The 17663-nt window shown below is 43.3% G+C and overlaps 2 protein-coding genes across 6 annotated transcripts in view; one reads left to right on the top strand and one right to left on the bottom strand.

Moving 5' to 3' along the window:
- Positions 1-2: 2 nt before the first annotated feature.
- CDC26 (cell division cycle 26) lies at positions 3-9701 on the top strand. 4 transcript variants are annotated; one of them, XM_081237426.1, is made up of 4 exons: positions 3-207; positions 3075-3184; positions 3685-3778; positions 9267-9701. In XM_081237426.1, exons 2-4 carry the CDS (start codon positions 3132-3134, stop codon positions 9441-9443), a joined length of 324 nt encoding a protein of 107 aa, XP_081093552.1. In that variant the 5' UTR covers positions 3-207; positions 3075-3131; the 3' UTR covers positions 9444-9701. The 4 variants fall into 4 exon arrangements, with proteins under 4 accessions (XP_081093552.1, XP_081093555.1, XP_081093554.1 ...); XM_081237429.1 differs by having other exon boundaries at positions 5-207; positions 3657-3778; XM_081237428.1 differs by lacking the exon at positions 3-207 and adding an exon at positions 236-440.
- Positions 9702-11838: 2137 nt separating this feature from the next.
- SLC31A1 (solute carrier family 31 member 1) overlaps positions 11839-17663 on the bottom strand; it is a 29722-nt gene continuing 23897 nt past the window's right edge. For both annotated transcript variants that reach the window (XM_081238291.1, XM_081238292.1), the window contains 2 exons: positions 16881-17049; positions 11839-15155 (listed from right to left, as the gene is read on the bottom strand). In XM_081238291.1, the coding sequence (XP_081094417.1) occupies positions 14954-15155; positions 16881-17049 (371 nt within the window). In that variant the 3' untranslated portion in view covers positions 11839-14953. The remainder of the gene's footprint in view (positions 15156-16880; positions 17050-17663) is intronic.

Here is a 17663-nt window from a genome sequence, read left to right as displayed (position 1 = left end):
TGGAGCATGATGGGAATCGTAGTAGGAAAGAGTCTGGGCGCGTCGAGTGGTTTGTTCCGTGGAGCCTCCGAGAAAAGCACGCGGAGGACGGGGTTCTGCGAGGAGAGAGACTCAGAGCAGTCTGGGAAGTGTAGTCCAGTTGGCTTAGCCGGAGATTCGGGGTGAGCGCCGAGGTTCCGGGAAGGGGCTGAACAGGTCTGAAAAGAGGTAGGTGCGGCGAGTCGCGCGGCTACGGACTGAACTCGGGGAGTGAATAGACGGCTTCCGGGGCCTGCTGTTGCTCCGGGCCCTGCGAGGGGCTTTAAGTCCTACGGGAGCGAAGGACCGTGTTGCCATGGAAACCCTCGCTCTGGACCAGCGAGTGCGGCCTTGGAACTGCGGAAGGAGTGCTATTCTCTCCCGCTGTCAGGAAGTTCTCTCGGCGGTTTCTTCTGAGCTGGGTGGGTTTTCGGTGGATTTGGGCAGTGGCGAGAGAATAAGTTCGAAGAGCCCTCTAGCGCCAAAGGAAAATAAAGACCTGGCGGAGGAGCCAAGGCCTGCTTTTGCTGTCTTCAGCCCGGTCTATCTTACTCAGAGTGAGATGATGAATGTGAGGCGTCAGGTAAACTGCACGCTAGCCCTGTGTGCGCTGGGTGCTGGGGCATCAGAGATGGACAAGACAAGGTTTTGTCCCCGTGTCGGGGGTGGAGATGGTCAAAATATTGGTGTTTCCCGAGCTGGACAGAGCCCCCTACCCTCCCCGAGGACAATTACAATAATAATGCCTGTTTATTGAGCGTTTACTAAATGCCAGGTTATGTTACAGGAATTTACGCTGCAATACGACATTCAGTCCATACAACAATAGAGTACAGGTACAGACGAGGAAACCAAGATCTAGTGAAAGGTGAAGCTGATGGTCCAAGAGCAGTGGCGATGGGATTAGAATCTGCGCCCTCTGCCCTTTCGCCTCCAGAACAAGCACTTTTACCCATTACTCTGTACTGCTCCCTAGTGGCGATCTTTTCATAGTTTGCAGAAAAGTTAAAATGTATCACAGTTGTTTTTTCTTTTCCCTTTTTAAAAATAATTAATTATTTTTTGGCTGCGTTGGGTCTTCGTTGCTGGGTGGGCTTTCTCTAGTTGCGGCGAGCAGGGGCTACTTTTCGTTGTGGTGCGTGGGCTTCTCATTGCGGTGGCTTCTCTTGTTGCGGAGCTCAGGCACTAGGCGCGTGGACTTCAGTTGTTGTGACACGTGGGCTCAGTAGTTGTGGCGCACCGGTTTAGTTGCTCCGCGGCATGTGGGATCTTCCCGGACCAGGGATCGAACCCTTGTCCCCTGCATTGGCAGGCAGATTCTTAACCACTGTGCCACGAGGGAAGTCCCTGTTTTTTCTTTTAAGCATTCTCCCCCCTTGGAACTTGGCTTCCTCTACCTTTTGTCTACTTTGGAATCAAGATAGTATCTGTATCAATTTACATTCTCACCAACAGTGCAGCACTATTTACCATAGCCAGGACATGGAAACAACCTATATGTCCATCGACAGATGAATGGATAAAGAAGATGTTGTACATATATATAATGGAATATTACTCGGCCATAAAAAGAAATGAAATTGGGTTATTTGTAGAGATGTGGATGGACCTAGAGTCTGTCATACAGAGTGAAGTAAGTCAGAAAGAGAAAAACAAATATTGTATATTAACGCATATACGTGGAAGCTAGAAAAATGGTACAGATGAACCTATTTGCAGGGCAAGAATAGAAAGGCAAACGTAGAGAACGGACGTGTGGACATGGGGGGGAAGGGGAGGGTGGGATGAATTGAGAGGTTAGGTTTGACATAAATACAGTACCATGTGTAAAATAGATAGCTAGTGGGAACCTGCTGTATAGCACAGGGAGCTCAGTTCCGTGCTCTGTGATGGCCTAGTTGGGTGGATGGGGGGGAGGGAGGTCTAAGAGGGAGGGGATATGTGTATGCGTATGGCTGATTCACTTCTCTGTGCGGCAGAAACTAACACAACATTGTAAAGCAATTATACTCCAATAAAAAAATAATAAAAGAAAAAAAAGATAGTATCTGATTTAGTACAAAGCAATTTGAAATGTAATGTGTCATTGTTTCGTGTTGATAACATCACTTGTATCTGTCCCAAGCTTCGTGGTAGAAGGAGGAGACATTTCTTCCTTTGTATACTTCACAGTCCCTAGCTATATCCTAGATACATGTAATAATAATTTATATCTGTACATATTTTAAAGGAGCCTTCACTTACATCATTTTCATTTAATCCTCACCATGTGACCTATATATAATTTTCACAGGAGGCTGACTTTTGTTTTTGGTTGCTCTGCTGCGGCATGTGGGATCTTAGTTCCCTGGAGAGGGATCAAACCCGTGCCCCCTGCAGTGGAAGAAGAGTGTAGCCAGTTTATTCAACAGAACATTTAATGGCTGGTTATTGCAGACATTCTCTACTGGATGCTGTGAAAATATAAAGATGATGCCTTCAGCAGCTTTTAAATTCAGCTGGGGAGTTTTATTTTCTTCTAAAAAAACCCAGCTCTGGGCTTCCCTGGTGGCGCAGTGGTTGAGAGTCCACCTGCCGATGCAGGGGACGCGGGTTCATGCCCCGGTCCGGGAGGATCCCTCCCACATGCCGCGGAGCGGCTGGGCCCGTGAGCCATGGCTGCTGAGCCTGCGCGTCCGGAGCCTGTGTTCCGCAGCGGGAGAGGCCACAACAGTGAGAGGCCCGCGTACTGCAAAAAACAAAACAAAACAAAAAAACCCCAGCTCTTCTTCTTTTTTTTTTTTTTTTTTAAAGCATAAGCATTACTTTGGGTTTTCAGATTCTAGAGTGTTCTCTTGAGCTTCTGTGCGTACTTGTTCTCTCTGCCTGGGATGCCTTTAATCCTCTCTGCCTGCCCTTCACAAGGCAACTAAGACATCATCTCCTCTAGGAAGTCTTCCACATCCCTGTTCACCCCACTGGATTGCGTGTCTGTGTGATGCCATTGCATTACTCACATCAGAGTTCTTATTACAGTATACTGCAATTTTCCATTTTTGTGTTTGTTTTCCCCACAGACTGTGACTATGCCTCTTAACTCTGTAGCTGGAGCATAAGAACTGTTTGTTTAATGAATGACCTATCCATTTAGGACCTATTTAGACCCTGAGGATAACCCTGTGAATTGGTGAGTTAGAGGGAGTTTTCATAAGACTTAGTAAACTGATTTTAGCTTTCGGGAGTGATCACAAATCTCTCATAATTCCCACGTACTGTTGTTGATCAAATTTAATGGTTTGTATACTCTCCTACTAACTGTACCAAATTAAAATGTGATATTTTAACTTTATTCTCTTAGCTAGAATATTTCTTTGTGAATGGAGCATGAGATTAAAGTGATTGTTGCCTAGAATCCTCTTTTACAGGCACCTTGCTATTTTAAGTTCTGGAAGAAAGCTTTTGGGAATTACAGAGTGGTCAATCTCCATCACGTAATAAAATTGTAATAATTATACACTTAAAGACTTAGAAGTCAACGTGTGGATCCAAATGAGTCTTTTGTATCACCATTCGTTTAGTGTGCATGCTTACAAATTGAACATATTTGTAGCTGAGATTTATCCCTTCCAATTTTTCCTCCTCTCTGCCATTTTTAACAGCTGATAGTTCACTGGGTCTGTCCCTTAGTGTTGGTTTCATTATGCTGAGACGAAAACCAACCCGTCTGGAGCTGAAGCTTGATGACATTGAGGAGTTTGAAAGCATTCGAAAGGACCTGGAGGTAAGAGTGCAACTTTCAAACCGTTAGGAATATTTAAAACAATAACTCTAACTTTTGGACTCCAGATTCTTATACCAACAGCTTATTCGGAATCTCTATTTGGATGCTTTACAGGCATCTTAAGCATAATATATTAGTTTCCTGTGGCTGCTGTAACAAATTACCACAAACTTGGTGGTTTAAAGCAACAGAAATTTATGCTTTCACAGTTCTGTAGACCAGAAATCTGAAATCGGTATCACTGATCCAAAATCAGGGTGTCAGCAGGACCACGCTCCCTCCAGAGGCTCTAGGGAAGAATCTATTCCTTGACTATTGCAGTATTTGGTGGCTGCTGGCATTCCTTGACTTGTGGCCATATCACTCCAGTGTCTGCCTCCGTGATCACATTGCCTTCTCCTCTTCTGTCTGTGAAGTCTCCCTCTGCCCCCTCTTATAAGGATACCTGTGCTGGCATTAAGGGCCCACCCAGATAATCCGGGATAATGTCCCCATCACACCATCCTTAATTTAATCACATCTGCAAAGACCCTTTTCACATACAGGGCAACAATTACAGTATCCAAGGATTAGGACCTGATAGCTTTGGAGGTCATTATTCAGCAAACCATACTTAACATGTTAAAACAAAAAACTCTTGATTTCTTCCTCAAACCAGTTTCACCTCAGAGTTCCCTATGTCAATATCTAAGTAGTTGCTCAAGCCAGAAACCTAAGAGTCAATCTTGAGTTCTCCCTTTCCCTCACCTTTTGTATTCAATCTGTCCATAAATCCTCCGGCTCTACCTCCAGAATATTTCTAGAATCAACCCATACCTTTTCATCTCCACCATTAGAACCCTAGTCCAAATAACCATCAACTCACTCTGTACAATTTCAGTAGCATCCCAAGTTGTCTCTCTACTTCCATTTTTGTGTCTTCAATCCATTCTCCATCAGGTGTCTAGAATGATCTTTAAAAAATTTCAGATCATGTCATTCTCATGCTTAAAACTCCTCAGTGGTTTCCTGCACTTGGAATAAAACCTCAGTTCCTTATCATGGCCTACAAGCTTTTAAATGTTCTTTCACCTTCTGTCACTCTTTGCCTTGCCCTCTGTACCCTAGGCACATTGGTTTTCTTTTATTTCCTTGAATATGCCAAACTATTTATAACTCATGGCCTTTGCACATATTATTTTCCTCTGCCTGGAGTGCTTCCTGTTTCTTCATGTCTCAGTTTGAATGTCACTTCCTCAGTCTGAAAGGCCTCTTCTGACCCTATCCAACTTAGGTGTATCATTCCTACCCATGCTGCCTCCATCTCATTAGGGTCTCTCAAAGCGCTTTATTCTTTTATTTCATAGCACTTATTATAAATTATAATGATTTGTTTGTTTATTGTAAAATCATTTACATTAGGAACCCTGATTGTAGAAATCATGTCTGTCTTCTCCACCGTTGAGTTCCCAGCATCTAGTACATAGTAGGAGTTCAATATGTATTTTTTAAAATTAATTAATTAATTAATTAACTTTTGGCTGCACTGGGTCTTTGTTGCTGCGCACGGGCTTTCTCTAGTTGCGGCAAGCAGGGACCACAGTGAGAAGCGGTGCGTGGGCTTCTCACTGTGGTGGGCTCTCTTGTTGCAGAGCACAGGCTCCAGGCGCGCGGGCTTCAGTAGTTGTGGCACGTGGGCTCAGTAGTCATGGCTCGTGGACTCAGTAGTCGTGGCTCGTGGACTCTAGAGCATGGGCTCAGTAGTTGTGGCACACGGGCCTAGTTGCTCCACGGCGTAGGATCCTCCCGGACCAGGGCTCGAACTTGTGTCCCCTGCATTGGCAGGTGGATTCTTAACCACTGCGCCTCCAGGGAAGCCCCAATATGTATTTTTAAGTATAGCCTTATGCCACGGTATTAGATGTCCATTGACAAGACTTAAATTCTTTTATTGGCCTTCAGAATAAAGTCCAAATTCCTTAGGATGGCATGTAAGGCCCTTTGTGATCTGGTCCTTGGTCATCTCTCCACTTTATCTTCCACTGCTGAGCTATCTTTAATCTCAGTGCCTATGCACACTCTGCTCTTTTCCTGAAGTGCCCTTTATGGCTCACACTTCAGTTGTAATGAGTCTCATAAAGTGTTAGTCTTATACTGAACTTTGACTCTGCAGAGTCAGCTCACTATTGAGTTACTTTTTTTTTTTAATTGAAGTAATTTTTATGACTGAGTAGTATTCCATTGTGTGTATGTGTGTGTGTGTATATATATACACCACATTTTCTTTATCCATTCATCTGTCAAGGGACACTTACGTTTCCATATGTTGGCTATTGTAAATAATGCTGCGATAAACATGGTGGTGCACTTACCCTTTTGAATTAGTGTTTTCTTTGGATATATACCCAGGAGTGGAATTGCTGGATCATATGGTAGTTCTACTCTTTATTTTTTGAGAAATCTCCATACAGTTTTCCATAGTGGCTGCACCAGTTTACATTCTCACCAACAGTGTGTGAGGATTTCCTTTTCTCCACATCCTCTCCAACACTTATTATTTCTTGTCTTTTTGATAATAGCCATTCTAATAGGCATGAGATGATATTTCATTGTGGTTCTGATTTGCATTTCCCTGATAATTAGTGATGTTGAACATCTTTTCATATGCCTGTTGGCCATCTGTATGTCTTCTTTGGAAAAATGGTTATTCAGATTCTTGGGTTGTCTGTTTTTTTGTTGTTGAGTTGTATGAATTCTTTAGATATTTTGGGTATTAACCCCTTATCAGATAAATTGTTTGCAAATATCTTTTCCCATTTGTTAGGCTGTCTTTTCATTTTGTTGATGGTTTCCTTTGCTGAGCAGAAGCTTTTTAGTTTGATATAGTCCCATTTGTTTATTTTTGCTTTTGTTCCCCTTGCCTGAGGAGACATACTCAGAAAGATACTGCTAAGACCAATGTCAAATAGCATACTGCCTATGTTTTCTCCTAGGAGTTTTATGGTTTCAGGTCTTACATTCAAGTCTTTAATCCATTTTGAGTTAATTTTTGTGTATGGTGTAAGATAGTGGTCTAGCTTCATTGTTTTGCATGTGGCTGTTCAGTTTTCTCAACAGCATTTATTAAAGAGACTGTCCTTTCTCCATTGTATGTTCTTTGCTACTTTGTCATAAATCTATTATCCATACGTGTGAGGGTTTATTTCTGGGCTCTCAGTTCTGTTCCATTGATCTGTGTGTCTCTTTTTCTGCTAATACCATGCTGTTTTTTGGGTTTTTTTTTTTTGTGGTACACGGACCTCTCACTGTTGTGGCCTCTCCCGTTGTGGAGCACAGGCTCTGGACGCGCAGGCTCAGCGGCCATGGCTCACGGGCCCAGCCGCTTCGCGGCATGTGGGATCTTCCCGGACCGGGGCACGAACCCGCGTCCCCTGCATCAGCAGGCGGACTCTCAACCACTGCGCCACCAGGGAAGCCCTACCATGCTGTTTTGATTACTGTGGCTTTGTAGTATAATTTGAAATCAGGGACTGTGATACCTTCAGCTCTGGTTTTTTTTTTTCCAAGATTGCTTTGGCTACTCAGGGTTTTCTGTGGTCCCATACAAATTTTAGGAACTTTTGTTCTATATCTGTGAAAAATGTTGTTGGGATTTTGATGGGGATTGCATTGAATCTGTAGATTGCTTTAGGTAGTTATAGACATTTTAACTGTTAAATCTTCCTATCCATGAGCATGGAATACCTTTTCATTCCTTTGTATCTTCTTCAATTTCTTTCAACAATATCTCATAGTTTTAAGTGTACAGGTCTTTTCACCTTCTTAGTTAAATTTATTTCTAGGTATAAATTTATTCCTAGGTATTTTTGTTGTTTTTAGTCTTTCTACTAAAGGCAGTTATCCAATGGGTTTCACCCATTTTAGAGCAACTTAGGAGAGAGGGATAGTTTTTGCCCTGCACTAAAATAAAAACAGTAGAAAACTGGTATTTCATTTGTTACTGAAATTAGTTTGATTACATTTTGATGACTCTGGTTATTATTATTATTTTTTTTGGCTGCGTTGGGTCTTCGTTGCTGCGCATGGGCTTTCTCTAGCTGCGGCGAGCTGGGGCTCCTCTTTCTTGCGTGCACGGGATTCTCATTGTGGTGGCTTCTCTTGTTGTGGAGCATGGGCTCTAGGCGCATGGGCTTCAGTAGTTGTGGCACGTGGGCTCAGTAGTTGTGGCTCACGGGCTCTAGAGCGCAGGCTCAGTAGTTGTGGCACATGGGCTTAGTTGCTCCTTGGCATGTGGGATCTTCCCGGACCAGGGCTTGAACCTGTGTCCCCTTCATTGGCAGGCGGATTCTTAACTGCTGAGCCACCAGGGAAGCCCTGACTCTGGACTTTTTTTTTTTTTTTTTTGCGGTACACGGGCCTGTCACTGCTGTGGCCTCTCCCGCCGCGGAGCAACAGGCTCCGGACGCGCAGGCTCAGCATCCATGGCTCACGGGCCCAGCCGCTCCACGGCATGTGGGATCCTTCTGGACCGGGACACGAACCCGTGTCCCCTACATCGGCAGGCGGACTCCCAACCACTGCGCCACCAGGGAAGCCCGACTCTGGATTTTGAAACAGTCAGCAGTTGTTCATAGTGGGAAGCCTTTTAAATGATTTCACCCTACTTGGATATTCCAACTTTCTCATGGCTTATAAGATGAAACGATATCATCCTGTGCCTTTTAGAACTTGTTTTCACAAAGGTGTTTGGGGAGAACTTTCTAATGTTATTTATTGGGTAATGTAGCCTCGAGAGTAACTCAGGAAGGTCATTATGTTTGTATATATATAAAAAGTAATACCTCACTTATTCACTATAATACTTTGACGCTGGCATTTAAATGCTCACGGTTCAGCAGTAAGTGGTGAAGAATAGCAGTGATTCCAGGGATTAGTGTAGTGGAGCCATTCTTCTGGTAAGGAACTCTCAGGTAGTGGTAGTTGTGGGGTGTTAGTTTTTCTCTTTGAAAATGAGCAAACTGAGACAGACTTTGTGAATTCTGCAGTTACTTGTGGCTTAAGAGCCAAACCTTTTATCTGAAAACAATGAATTCCCCAAATCAGGCCTCATGATAAGATAGCACAAAACCTTCTTTTCCTGCATTACATTTAATCTCATGGTGTCAGCTAAGCTGTTAATTTCTGGTGGTTATTGTTTTACTGGTCGCTTTATTTTTCCATCTCTTGTGTGGACATTCCTGTGTCATAGCCCTGATCACCCTGTGTTGTAATGGTCTATTTACCTGTTTCCCTATTAGACTGTGACATCCTGGCGGGTAGGGGTTACATCTTTTATCGCTATATCCGTATCCCCCTTGTGCCCCTAACCATCTAAACCTAGGATTTCAGTTTATTGTTCTGTACACCCAAACCCTATCCTTTACCCTGTGCCTAATACATGGTAGATGCTAAATAAATGTTTGTTAATGAATAGAATATTGCCTTAATACTAAAACTTTTATACTTTCAGACCCGTAAGAAACAAAAGGAAGATGTGGATGTTGTAGGAGGCAGTGATGGAGAAGGTGCCATTGGGCTCGGCAGTGACCCCAAGGGCAGGGAACAAATGATTAATGATCGAATTGGTTATAAACCCCAACCCAAGCCCAACAATCGTTCATCTCAATTTGGAAGTTTTGAATTTTAGAGGTGGATTATCTTGTGTGCAGAACCCTGGAATGGAGTAAAATGATGGCAGAAATACAAACAAGATTTAGAGAATTGAGTGCTTGCAGTCAAGCCGGATATTTTACGTCCTGCAGAGAGAGATACTTCTGCATGAGATTGCTGATGCTTAACTTTCACTCCGAAAGCTGAAATTCAAACTGTGGTTTGTCTCTGGAAAATCTGACTCGATAAAACTTGTCTGATTTTTGTTTTTAAAAATAAATATATTTTTGGAAAAGTGTGCGACATCCTTAATGAAGTATAATAGCACCGTTAAATTGCTACATCATTTTTCCCATCTTTATTAAAAGACCCTAAACAGAACACTTCCAGTTGATCCCTGTCACTAATTTTTGTTTAACTCGTTTATTCAACAAGTATTTATTGAGAGTGCCAGGTACCATTCTAGGCACTTGGTAACATCAGTGAACAAATCAAAGATCCCTGCCCTTGTGGAGATTAGATTCTCATGACTTTGTATAAACACGATCAAGTTGTGGACTTCCAGTATCTTTACACAATGGCTTTGTAACCAGTTTGGGTGTAATTTTGGGAGGACAGGCAGTGGAGTATCAGTATTACCGTCATTCCAGTTTTCTTTCCTTTCCCAAATCGCCTAAGTTTTTCTGACGAGCCAATCTGCGAGGCACCTCAGAGGCCAATTTAGAATCATGTCTTATTGTTCTCACTCTTTAATTCAACTGCTGGGAACTGCTAACTGTGGTAGCAAGAACCTCTGGAATCATCAGTTCCAAAGAGACCTGTTAGCAGGATTTTACCCAGCCTTTCTGGGGCAGTTTAAGTCTGCGAAATAAGAATGTGGGAGAGAGGCAGGAATAGAGGATGTATAGTTTCCCTTCTTCCTCCAACCATTCTTACAAAACCTGTTCTTCCAGTTTTATCTGGGACCTTCCATTCAACCTTGAAAACACAGCAAGAATGGGCTCCAGATAAGGAAATTGAGTTTGATTATTTTGAATCCTACAAAATTCAGTCTGGAAGGGCAAAAGAAAAAAGAAAAGGATCAAATAAGACTGCTTCAACATGTCACTGTGACTTCCCAGCATGAACAGGCACAGAAGCATGAAACCATGGTGCCTCCTGATACCAATACTCAAGAGGAGTCTGGGTGGAAGACACTGTACCAAGTGCTTTATGCAGATTCTCTCATTTATTTTTTATTTAAAAATTTTTTTAGATTATCTCATTTAATCTTTAACTCTTACGAGGTGAGTACTTTTACCTAATTTTATAAAGGCAAAACTAATCCTCAGCTGTTAAGGGATAGAGCTGAGATTTGAACCTGGGCAGAATGATTTTTGAACCTGTGCTTCTAAACCTTGCTACACTGCTTTCCTGGTCTCCCACTAGTAGGTCTCACTCCCTCGGGGTAGAGTGGGAGGTTGCTGTTTCAGTTCTCAGGAAATATCCATGCTATTTTATTTATAAAGAATGAGGCAATTACCAGATTAGTAATAAATCTGAGCAGCTATAAATTGTTTTATTTTTTTGGCCGTGGCACGTGGCACGTGGGATCTTAGTTCCTCAACCAGGGATCGAACCTGTGCCCCCTGCACTGGAAGCGCAGAGTCCTAACTACTGGACCACCAGGGAATTCCCTGTAAATCTTTTTTGACACCACTGAAATCACATGTATTGATTTTTTATTTCTTAGGTCCTAGTGTTCATTTCTGGGTTGCCCAAACCCAAGAAGATGGTCAAGAGATACCAACTGGAGCCAGAAGCACATACCTTTCATTTTCCTGAAAGCTGGAGTGACAATAATCAGGAGATTAATTAAAATAGGTACTATTATTGCCTTTTTATAAATGAGAAAACTAAGGCTTAGGGATTATTAAAATAACTTGCCTAAGGTCACACTTCTAGTAAGTGGTGGAGCTAGGAGTCAAAGCCAGGTGTACCTGACTCCAAAGCCCATGCTCATCACACTACAGTCTAGGAGTGGTGCTGAATGGCAAGATGCCCGTCTTGGGGCCAACAGGAAAGGGACAAAACACCACCATTCTGGCACAAAGCGGACAGGCAGGGCCAATTCCTAGCCTCTCGCCTGACAGCAGAAACACAGGGAAGCGATCATATGACAAGTTCACTTTTAAATTCAGGAATCCTTGGTATACTGAGATACTGCAGCTTCATGAAGACCCTGTATCCTGTGCAAAAGGTCATGTAGATCTTCTGGCATGTACAAGGCTTGTCATGTAGAGTAGGAGAGTAGGAGGAGAGTGAGATGAAAACATAAAGGGATCACGCCACCTAAAAGGTGGACATCTTAAAAACCGATGATAATGACCAGACTCCATGTGGACAATGATGAGACCACTTATTCTGATGTCACTCTGGGTAGAAGACATGCATAGAATCACAAAATCAAAATATTTATTTGTTCTTTTGCACATGACACTGTTAAAACATTCCTACTACAGCAATACTGCCCTCCAGGAGCTTACAATCTAAAACAGTCAACATTAATTGTAGACCCAATGATTAAGGCATTATATCAAATGCAGACTCTGTATCTTTAGGTGTATCTTCTGAAGGAAGCAGCTGGAGAGGGCAGGATCAACATTAAATGACATGAAAGTGTACTCCCTGCTAACTCCCTTTCCAGCTTCTACAAGGAACCCCTGTGGCTAGAACCCAAAACCAGTACCCCACAGCCTAAAAGGGAATTCCAGACAACCCTACCATAGAAGTAGTGAAGAAACCTTCATCTCTAATTCCCTGGTGGACAGAGAGGACTCTGTTTGTGGGCAGTGTGGGGCTGAGTGTTCTTCCAGCATAGACTGGAGACGGCACCTAAGATGCTGTAACTTTGTGGATGGTACCAGGTAGCCCCTTACTCAGCCTTATAGAAATTCCAGTGGGACAATTGCTCCTCAAAGTGTGCCTAGGGTCTCTATCAAGTTTTAAAACTTCTGGCTGGTATCTATATCCACATCTACTGCACAGCATTATCCACTGCATCAGGAGGGTGAGGGAGATTTAATAAACCAGACACATGGGATAAAAAACTGAAAGAAAGGGAAAAGGAGAGCAGAATAAGGGGCCAAAGATATGGGGATACAGCTTCTAGTTGTGAACAGGAGGAAGAGAAATTTGGATTCAAAAGGAACAAAGAAGTCAGGCACTAAATTCTAAATGAACAGGGTTACAGAAATGAAAGTCAACAAGATCATTATATTATCACAATCCAAGAGCTCAAGAAAGATAGAATTTAAGCTTTACTTTTCTTCTTTTCCTCGCTAGTTTCTTCCTTTGGCAACCTAGCTCAAGATCACTACAATTCAGGTTTTTCATGAGACTCTATCTTGAATACCCGAAGACTTATCCCAAACTGATGTTTCTCTCTGAGAGTTTGAAATTCACAGCATTTTGTCTAAACTGGCCTTGATTTTTCTTACCTTACTGATAAGGTCCTGTTCCTGAAAGAGTATTTTATAACAGATCATGTCAAGATTTCTAGAGAGTACCCGGGTCACTACTAAACATTGATTTCTCAGGGTTTTATTATTCCTTGGCTTCTGAGGCAATAACAGGCTATTTGTACCTTAATGTTGGATTTTTATTAGTACCTGTCATTCCCTTTACTTATGCTAAGTATCAGCACTACAAGGGGTTGGAATGAGGGAAAAACATAAAATGTTGGTTCTTAGATTTTAACCTCGATCCAGTAAGCTCATAACCCTCTCTTGGTTCAAAGCCACGGAAGTACACATTTCTCGCCCTCCAATATTTAACTGGCACCAACAAAGAAAGTACAAACTTCAAAACCACAAGAGGCCAACAGGATAGCTGTGTTTTGTCTCTCCTGCCCTGAGGCACAACTGGAGTCTAGCACCAAGGAGGGCAGGATTTAATATACCAGCACAGGAAGAGTCACTTTACAGAGGTAGGTTGGACTGGGAACAAGACTGCGGCATAGACTAACAACAGAATAAAAATCCAATGTGATTCTTACTGAGGAAAGTATTTTTGGCCACTTGTGATCTAATTAAGTCCCCCCGAGAGTAACAAAGATGGTCATGCAGAGAGTGAGGATCTGCCTGGTGTGGGCATGGATGCCCATCAGTCGACCACACCCTAGGCCTCTCCAAAGAGAGGGCTGGGCTTTTGCCCCTCCAACCCATGACTGGCTGATTTACATTGCAGATCAAAGATTCTCAACCTTCAAGCCATTTCCAAGAAATTACAGATCTTTAAGAATAAGGACTAGTGATTTCATACATGATAATAAAAGTTACTTTGGCTACAGCCCTTTGTGCTTGTGTGCCTGGGCACAAAAACACAGTTGGGGCTGAATAAATGTTTGTGGAATGATTAAGTATTGACCAGCAGCATTTAGTACATGAGTTAAGCCCAGAAACACCACCAACTAATAACAAGTCAAATTCCTGTGCCCAGTACCAGGTAGCTCACCCACCAGGTGATACTCCCTCAGTTTAAAGCAGAGATGCTCAAAGTGTGGTCCCCTGATCATCAGTAGGAGCATCACCTGGGAGCTTGTTAAAAATAGCAATTTGGGGGCTCTGGGTGGAGGCCCAGCAATCAGGGCTTTAACAAGCTCTCCAGGTGATTCTGATGCATGCTGAAGCTTGAAAACCACTGGTTTAGAGGCAGACACATGAAAACAATAATGGGAGAAAATTATTTAAACGCTTACTTCAGCTGTGACATACGAAGGTACCAAGTCAAAGTAAAATGTCAGTGGTTTCATTTAAAAATATCTATTTTCTCAAATTGATTGTCATCTTTTTTTTGATTGACAAGTTCAATCTAATCAAAATGTTAAGTGGGAACACAAGTTGATGAGTCAGCCTCCCAAGAATGCACACTCCTGCAAGGTCTGGGCCTGTATTTATACAGTTTCAAACCACCTCTCTGCCCCCTACAGAGATTTCAGTTCAACACGTCACACCTACGGAAAGGCACAATCTGTCTCCCACTCATTGAGCCCAAAGACTAGAACGTACTTTTAAATGTTAAGTTTGGGTTCTGGGCTTAGCTGGGCAAGACCCTTCCTCACCTGCCATCAATCCTGGCTAAAGTTAATCCATTTCCATCACTGACCCAGGAAAAACCCACCAAATTCGCAAACTGTTAAAAAAAAAAAAAGAACAGAAGACTAAAAAAGGAAGCAGGTAATCAAGCCATCGAATAGAAAGCTACCTGGATTAGATAAGAACATATAACTTGGATCTAAGATAATGGGGGAGGAGAGGACATCTCATGGGTGGCTTCACCTCAAGAGAAATGGGAAACTCAGCTCATTAGGGAAAAAAGGCAGGGAGGTTACCACTTTAGCTCAGAGACTGTAAGCTAAACCTCTGTTGAGCAGGCGTGTGTGTGTGTGTGTGTGTGTGTGTGTGTGTGTGTGTAGATAAGGAGCAAGAAGAGAAGATTGGAATCCTGTCTTCCAGTCTTGAACTGCTTTCCACTGCAATCGATAAGGCCACACCATAGAGTTAGACGTTAATGGCAATGTTCTGTGATGTCCACTACCACTGCCTTCTTCCAGCTGAAGAGAAAGTACCCCATGCCAGCCCCTGCCGCTACAGCAATGCAGAGGTAGCCGTTGTAGGTCATGAAGATGAGCATGAGGAAGTAGCTGATGACCACCTGGATGATGTGCAGCACTGTTTGCAGAAGGTGAGGAAAGCTCAGCATCTGTTGCCTGGAGAGTAAACAGGGACACAACAGTCAGGGCCCCAGGAGTGCTCAGGCAGCTCTGCATGCAGATCAGGAGAAAGGGACAACAGTTGTAGTCATGAGCTCAGCTTGAGGTGGACTCTCTCATAGCCACCCTGGCAACTCACGGGTACTTGTGTCTCTGCAGGTTGTTTATTGTCCTTGGAAATGAAACATGATAGGGTTGTGAGGTTAATAAGCATCGGCCAGATATGATTATATGGCAGCAGAAGGAATGCTCTTCAGGAGGAGGGGAGAGGAAGGAGGAGTAAGCTGACTTACCTCCACCTTGGATACTGAAAGGGATGACCCACACCCTCCCATACTTATTTGCCTGAACTTTCTCAGGCCTTCCACCTTTGCAGAGTTCATACTCTATGTAGGGGACACGGGTTCGAGCCCTGGTCCAGGAAGATCCCACATGCCGTGGAGCAACTAAGCCCGTGCGCCGCAACTACTGAGTCTGCACGCCACAACTACTGGAGCCCGAGCACCCTAGAGCAGGCACGCCACAACTACTGAGCTCACGCACCACAACTACTGAAGCCTGCGTGCTCTAGGCCCTGCGTGCCGCAACTACTGAGCCCGCGTGCTGCAGCTACTGAAACCCGTGCGCCTAGAGCCTGTGCTCCGCAACAAGAGAAGCCACTGCAATGAGAAGCCCGCACACCACAACAAAGAGTAGCCCCTGCTCGCCGCAACTAGAGAAAGCCAGCGTGGAGCAATGAAGACCCAATGCAGCCAAAAAAAAAAAATTGGAAATAGAATTGAGGGTTGGGTGGTACAGTAGAAAGTTTTTAATTAGGGATCAGGAGACCCGGCTGTTTATCCCCTTTGTCACTAACTAGTTCTCTCACCTTAGTTAAGTCACAATGTTTGGCCCTCAATAAGCCCAATCACTGGTACAATTGGAATAAATAATATTGTGCTTACTTGAAAGCAGGACATCGGTCTACAGGATTCCTTGAATTCCAGTTTAGCTTTAAGACCTACATTTCTATTATAACTAAATCTTAAAGCATTTACCAATCTGTGGGAAAAACCAGTAGTCATCCATATACTTTCTTAGGTGGAATACAGACATTAGTACAGTCTTACATTGTAACAAAATGAGACTAGAGCTGGGCAGGTACAACTTTTTATAGAAAGGAATGAATTGGCTTCTGCCATTCTTCTATACCCTGACTTGAAATTTCTTAACTTGTTTATTATTATGTTGGCTAATATGTTAAAATATGGATTCTTTTCCTTTTTCTAAAGTGATCAAACTTAAAATTTGGAATAAATGTTCATATTAGCAGAAGGGTTCCTATCATTCCTCTTTTGGCCTGCTAATGACCCACAACCCCAAGCCTCCAAAAACAGTTTTTTTTGTTTTTTTTTTTGCGGTATGTGGGCCTCTCACTGCTGTGGCCTCTCCCGTTGCGGAGCACAGCCTCCGGACACACAGGCTCAGCGGTCATGGCTCATGGGCCCAGCCGCTCCACGGCATGTGGGATCTTCCCGGACCGGGGCACGAACCCGTGTCCCCTGCAGCGGCAGGAGGACTCTCAACCACTGCGCCACCAGGGAAGCCCCAAAAACAGTTTTGATTAAGGTCATATAGAATCATTAACTCAAGAAGAGGGCTGTTGCTAATAAAATAGCTGCTTTCCTATTTAGCTAATTCAGCTCTCCAGAACTTCCATCTGGATCTGTTCAATCTTCTTACCCAACAGTTTTGTGGGTCTCCATAAGGATGGTTCCATTCGGTCCTGGGACAGGCATGGAATTGTACCGAATGTTGACTTGTGACTTGCGCAGGAGGCCCTCTCGGGCTATCTTGAGTCCTTCGTAGAACATGGCTAGTAGAAACACTGCCACAAAAGCTCCAGCCATTTCTAAGTAGGGAGGGAAAAGATGGCGGTAATGTCAAACATGCAAAATCATTAGCTGGTGTGCTCTCCAAGCTAGAAAGACAACATAGAAAAACTGCTACTCTTTTTTTTTGAGGGGGGGGTTATGCCACGTGGCCTGTGGGGGTCTTAGTTCCCCGACCAGGGATTGAAACTGGGCGCACGGCAGTGAAAGCACTAAGTCCTAACCACTGGACTGCCAGGGAATTTTGAAAAACTGCTACTCTCTACTCTTAATTTCAGAGTATGTTATATTGTTACCTCTTCAGTCATACAGATGGAAGAGAAGAACTAAGATGGCGTTAGTGAGGATTACTGCCTCCACTGCAGATCATACTCATTTTCTGATTAAGATACAAAAAAATGAACAATAACCTTTTGGTCTGGCTGCTTGATGTCATTAAATTAGCCTGTCACACTGAAACACACAATGTAGAATATGCAAAAGAGGAAGAAAACAACTTATTTTAAAGTGCTGACCATTTCTTGAATGGGCGTTTCAATCTAAGTCTTTCACACTGTGAAGCACTGGTAACAATACGAATGTAGTCAAACTGATTTAACATACTACCTGAATTCAATGCTTCCCTTCTTCCCAA

This window comes from Mesoplodon bidens, assembly GCF_964165515.1.
Source record: "Mesoplodon bidens genome assembly, chromosome: 6".
Lineage (NCBI taxonomy): Eukaryota > Metazoa > Chordata > Mammalia > Artiodactyla > Ziphiidae > Mesoplodon > Mesoplodon bidens.
This window is presented reverse-complemented; position numbering and strand designations above follow the sequence as displayed.